The following is a 6,036-nucleotide window of genomic DNA, read 5'->3' as shown; positions in this document are numbered from 1 at the left end:
GTTTCACCATATTGCCTAGGTTGGTTACAAACTCCTGAGATCAGGTGATCCACCCGCCTCAGCCTCCCGAAGTGCTAGGACTACAGGCATGAGCCACCCTGCCCGCCTGGCTGAAAAACACTTCCCACCTTGCCCGCCTGGCTGAAAAACACTTTAAGAGCATAGCTGGTCCTGTAATAACATTGTATCCTTCAATAACATTTTCTTATAACACTAGTAAGAAAAATTCATTTTGTGCTGGACACAGTGGCTCCCACCTGTAATCCCAGCACTTTGGGAGGCTGAGGCGGACAGATCATCTGAGGTCAGGAGTTCGAACTCTTGTTGCCCAGGCTGGAGTGCAGTGACGCGATCTCACGATCTCCGCTCACTGCAACCTCTGCCTCCTGTGTTCAAGCGATTCTCCTGCCTCAACTTCTTTTTTTTTTTTGTATTTTTTAGTAGAGACGGGGTAGCCCCGTATCAGCCAGGATGGTCTCGATCTCCTGACCTCGTGATCCGCCTGACTCGGCCTCCCAAAGTGCTGGGATTACAGGCTTGAGCCACCGCGCCCGGCCCTGCCTCAGCTTCTTGAGTAGGTGGGATTACAGGCATGCACCACCACGCCAGGTTAATTTTTGTATTTTTTTTAGTACAGACGGGGTTTCGCCACGTTGGCCAGGCTGGTCTCGAACTCCTAGCCAGATGTGGTGGCTCACGCCTGTAATCCCAACACTTTGGGAGGCCGAGGTAGGCGGATCACGAGGTCAGGAGTTCAAGACCAGCCTGACCAAGATGGTAAACCCCATCTCTACCAAAAATACAAAAATTAGCTGGGTGTGGTGGCACGCACCTGTAATCTCAGCTACTCAGGAGGCTGAGGCAGAAGAATCGCTTGAACCCAGGAGCCAGAGGTTGCAGTGAGCTGAGATGGCGCCACTGCACTCCACCCTTGGTGACAAAGTGAGACTCCGTCTCAAAAAAAGAAAGAGGCCAGGCCGGGCGCGGTGGCTCAAGCCTGTAATTCCAGCATTTTGGGAGGCCGAGACGGGCGAATCACGAGGTCAGGAGATCCAGACCATCCTGGCTAACATGGTTAAACCCCGTTTCTACTAAAAAATACAAAAAACTAGCCGGGCAAGGTGCCAGGCGCCTGTAGTCCCAGCTACTCGGGAGGCTGAGGCAGGAGAATGGCAGGAGGCAGAGCTTGCAGTGAGCTGAGATCCGGCCACTGCACCCCAGCCTGGGCGACAGAGCCAGACTCTGTCTCAAAAAAAAAAAAAAGAAACAGGCCAGCCGCAATGGCTCACACTTGTAATCCCAGCACTTTGGGAGGCCGAGGCGGGCGGATCACGAGGTCAGGAGATCCAGACCATCGTGGCTAACACGGTGAAATCCCGTCTCTACTGAAAATACAAAACAAATTTAGCCGGGCGTGGTGGTGGGCGTGTGTAGTTCCAACTACTGGGGGAGGCTGAGGCAGGAGAATGGTGTGAACCCGGGAGGCGGAGCTTGCAGTGAGCCCAGGGGGGCGCCACTGCACTCCAGCCTGGGCGACAGAGCGAAACTCCTTCTCAAAAACAACAAAAATGAAAGACCAGAAATCAGCCAGGCGCGGGGCCAGGCGCGGTGGCTCAGGCCTGTAATCCCAACACAGTGGGAGGCCTAGCTGGGTGGATCACAAAGTCAGTTTAAGACCAGCCTGGCCAACATGGTGAAAACTCATCTCTACTAAAAATAAAAAATAAAAAAAGGCCAGGCACGGTGGCTCACACTTGTAAATCTCAGCACTTTGGGAGGCCGAGGCGTGAGGATCACGAGGTCAGGAGATCGGGACCATCCTGGCTAACACGGTAAAACCCCGTCTCTACTAAAAATACAAAAAATTAGCTGGGCGTGGTGGCGAGCGCCTGTAGTCCCAGCTACTCGGGAGGCTGAGGCAGGAGAATGGTGTGAACCCGGGAGGCGGAGCTTGCAGTGAGCCGAGATTGCGCCACTGCACTCCAGCCTGGGCAACAGAGCGGACTCCATCTCAAAAAAATAAAAATTTAAACATTTTTTTTTTTAATTAGCTAGCCGGGCGAGGTGGCGGGCGCCTGTAGTCCCAGCTACTCCGGAGGCTGAGGCAGGAGAATGGTGTAAACCCGGGAGGCAGAGCTTGCAGTGAGCTGACATCCAGCCACTGCACTCCAGCCTGGGAGACAGAGCCAGACTCCGTCTCAAAAAAAAAAATAAAAATAAATGTAATCAAGGAAGTATAGCATTAAGATCTAACAAGCTCTCTCTCTCTCTCTTTTTTTTTCTTTTTGAGACAGTCAAGCTTTGTCTCCAGGCTGGAGTGGAGTGGCGCCATCTCGGCTTACTGCAACCTCTGCCTCCCGGATTCAAGTGATTCTGCTGCCTAAGCCTCCTGAGTAACTGGGACTACAGGTGCACACCACTCCACAAGGCTGATTTTTTGTTTTATAGTAGAGACAGGGTTTCACCATATTGGTCAGGCTGGACTCGAACTCCTGACCTCAGGTGATCCACCGGCCTCAGCCTCCCAAAGTGCTAGGGTTGAAGGCATGAACCACCACAGACAGCCTGGTAAAATCTTAAGTGGATACATTTCATGCAGCCTAATAAAACTAATGCTCCTGAACGGGGGCAGTGTACATTGTTTAACAAAATCTCTGGCCTCAGCCTGGGCAATAAGGCAAGAGGCAGATGCTGTCTCAAAAAATACAAAATAAAAAAAGGCCGGGCATGGTGGCTCACGCCTGTAATCCCAGCACTTTGGAAGGCCGACGCGGGCAGATCATGAGGTCAGGAGATCAAGACCATCCTGGCTAACACAGTGAAACCCCTTCTCTACAAAAATACAAAAAAATTAGCCAGGCGTGGTGGCAGGTGCCTGTAGTCCCACCTACTCGGGAGGCTGAGGCAGGAGAATGGTGTGAACCCGGGAGGCGGAGCTTGCAGTGAGCCGAGATTGCGCCACTGCACTCCAGCCTGGGCAACAGAGCGGACTCCATCTCAAAAAAATAAAAATTTAAACATTTTTTTTTTTAATTAGCCAGGCGTGTGGCGTGGTGGCACACGCCTGTAATCCCAGCTACACAGGACGCTGAGGCAGGAGAATCGCTTGAACCCAGGTGGCGGAGGTGGCAGTAAGCTAAGATCGCGCCAATGCACTCCAGCCTGGGCAACAGCGAGACTCCGTCTCAAAAAAAAAAAAAAAGAAATGAAACCATCCCTCTACCTACCCTGAGATGAATGCATACATAAATTTTTCCTCTACTCCCTCTTTTCACAGGTAAAATGCAGATTTACTGAGGCTAATAAGAGACTCACAAGAATGTAACCATTTGCCTCCTCACTGCCTAACCTCCCTTTTTTGCCCCTCCTGCTAGTTCCTTCCTCTTTAACTACTGATGTTCCCAAAACCATCTTTGGAAAAAGCACAGGTCTCAGATCCTCCTGTCACCTGTGTTTTTTCCCGGTTGGATCCTCAACCTTAGCTAAATAAACCTTTATCGGTTGAGACCTGCCTCAGTCAGCGGTTAACAAGAGAAAAAGGGAAAACAAAAGCATTCCAAGTAGCAGAAACGGTAGGTATCTCGCACATAAAGTCCACGAATTTTTTTTATACACATCACAGATCATCCAGTTGACATACTCTCTTCAAAGTTCAAATGGAATTGAATGCACAGCGATAAAATATGAATAGTCTCCTGAGAAAATAAACACGTTTAATAAACCTTAGGTCACACAAGCAGAAGCCCAACGTGCCGCGATGCAGAGCTTAATACGGCTAGAAGAAAAACATAAATTCCTCTGCTTGGGCTGAACCCACTCTAATACCCAAGAGGAAATGCGAGGGAAGTAGAAAGGTCAGCAAGACAAAGGAAGGAAAGGAACGGACTGGGACCTTCGAGGCCTGGCTTTGTGACTGGTGGCAGAAACCCCGCGACCACTACGACCCGAGGTCGGGCACCTCGTTAACATTGCAACCTCCGGAAAATGACAACTGAATCGAGGGACGGGGACGAGAGCCTCGCGGCCAGTAGGGAAGCAGACAAGCCTGAAATAACGAAGCAGACGCAGTTCTCAACCTGCAAGGACGATCAAGCCTGTTCGGGGTGCCCTTACAGTGACTGCTGGCTCGCCATCGAGCTCCTCCATAGCGCCGAACCCCAGGCTCTGGGAAGTCGCCGGGATGCCAATGCTTCCCGCTCAGGCCTCCCGCTCAGAGCTGGCTGAGAGACAGGACCCCGCCTGGGCGCCTCCTGCAGCGCCTGCAAGCCCAAACCCTCAGTGCTGTGACGCTCTCTTCCCTCAGCCACGGCCACCCCTCTGCGGTCCTCTGCGCGCGTCCTTCATTCCTGGCGTCGACAGCAAGTCAGGGAAAACAGCGCCGAGGACGGACTGCACTCACAGTACCGCGCTAACAGGATCAGGCGGCGCCGCGGACACCCTGGTGCCGAGCGGAGAGAAGGCCCCCGGAGACGGCGGGCGGGGCAGGAGGAACCCTTGGCCCGAGACGGTGCGACTGCGCGTGCGCGGACTGGGGCGGCGGCACCTGGGTGGAAACTCGTGCCGGACTGAGGTCCCAGTAAAACTGCAACCTCTCCGAACTCTGGGAGTCCTCGCTGCATCCTTATCTCCACCTTAGTGTCGTAGCAGCCGCTTGTCCAAACCCCAACACTCAAATGGGCTTGTGCTGGAAAGCAATCGCCGTCACTCCCACACTAGAACACACACAAGAGGCACAGGGACCAAATCGATGCTCCTGAGCCACCTGTGGCCCAAGCCTCTAATCCCAGCACTTCGGCAGCCCGAGGTGGGCGGATCACTGGAGGTCAGGTGTTCAAGACCAGCCTGGCCAATATGATGAAACCTCGTCACTACTAAAAACATTAAAAAATTGGCCGGGTTTGGTCCGGGTGCGGTGCCTCACGCCTGTAATCCCAAAACTTTGGGAGGCCGAGGCGGGAGGATCACAAGATCAGGAGTTCGAGACCAGCGTGGCCAATATGGTGAAACCCCTGTCTCCACTAAACATACAAAATTTAGGCCGGGCGCGGTGGCTCACGCCTGTAATTCCAGCACTTTGGGAGGTCGAGGTGGGTGGATTACCTGAGGTTGGGAGTTCGAGACCAGCCTGACCAACGAGGAGAAACCCTATCTCCGCTAAAATTACAAAATTAGCTGGGCGTGGTGGCGGACACCTGAGGCAAAAGAATCGTTTGAACCCGGGAGGCAGAGGTTGCAGTCAGCCGATCGTGCCACTGCACTCCAGTCTGGGCGACAAAAAAAAAAAATTAGCCGGACTGGTGTCGCGCGCCTGTAATCTCAGCACTCTGGGAGGCCGAGGTGGGTGTATCACCTGAGGTCAGGAGTTCTAGACCAGCCTGGCCAACATAGCGAAACCCCGTCTCTACTAAAAATGCAAAAATTAGTCGGGCATGGTGGTGGACACCTGTAATCCCAGCTACTGGGAAGGCTGAGGCAGGAGAATTGTTCCAACCCAGGAGGCGGAGGTTGCAGTGAGCCAAGATCGCGCCACTGCATTCCATCCTGGGTGACAGAGTGAGACTCCGTCTCAAAAAAAAAAAAAAATTATTTTGCTAAGTCTCAAAAAAAAGAATTATTTTGCTCTTTTTCTCTTAAGTTTCTGTTATACCAAGTTGGAGTTATCGCCTGCGTAACTGAAAACGTTTCCAGAGTTAAATACAGTTTGAGAGTTAAATGAACCACTCTAGAGAGAGGAAGGGGAAAAGAGAGGGGAAGGAGCCACTGGTGGAAGAGTGGAAAGAGAAAAATAATTGTAAGATAATTGTTTCATTTTTCCAACGGTTTTCCATTAGGATTATCTGAAAAAAGAAGGATACATAAACTATTTCATCAAAACCTTACTCTTAGAAGTCTGTAGAGAGGTTGAAGAAGGAAAAGGTCCATATATAGTATGCATAGTCAATATATAGAACAAGGATAGGCCATTCGCAGTGGCTCATGCCTGTAATCTCAGCACTTTGGAAGGCCGAGGCGGGCGGATCACGAGGTCAGAAGATT

General features: G+C 51.8%; 2 protein-coding genes across 2 annotated transcripts in view; one reads left to right on the top strand and one right to left on the bottom strand.

Annotated features, from left to right (window-relative positions):
- Positions 1 to 4,458, bottom strand: part of NUP85 (nucleoporin 85kDa) — a 39,276-nt gene extending 34,818 nt beyond the window's left edge. The window contains exon 1 of the mRNA XM_011943563.1: positions 4,114 to 4,458. The gene's annotated coding sequence lies outside the window, so the exon portion shown is untranslated. The remainder of the gene's footprint in view (positions 1 to 4,113) is intronic.
- SUMO2 (small ubiquitin-like modifier 2) overlaps positions 3,985 to 6,036 on the top strand; it is a 59,519-nt gene continuing 57,467 nt past the window's right edge. The window contains exons 1-2 of the mRNA XM_011932905.1: positions 3,985 to 4,215; positions 4,304 to 4,576. Coding sequence (XP_011788295.1) covers positions 3,985 to 4,215; positions 4,304 to 4,576 — 504 coding nt within the window. The remainder of the gene's footprint in view (positions 4,216 to 4,303; positions 4,577 to 6,036) is intronic.

Source organism: Colobus angolensis, unplaced genomic scaffold, assembly GCF_000951035.1.
Source record: "Colobus angolensis palliatus isolate OR3802 unplaced genomic scaffold, Cang.pa_1.0 Scaffold1, whole genome shotgun sequence".
Taxonomy (NCBI): domain Eukaryota; kingdom Metazoa; phylum Chordata; class Mammalia; order Primates; family Cercopithecidae; genus Colobus; species Colobus angolensis.
The sequence above is the reverse complement of the archived record's forward strand: the minus strand, read 5'-3'. Positions and strand labels throughout refer to the sequence as shown.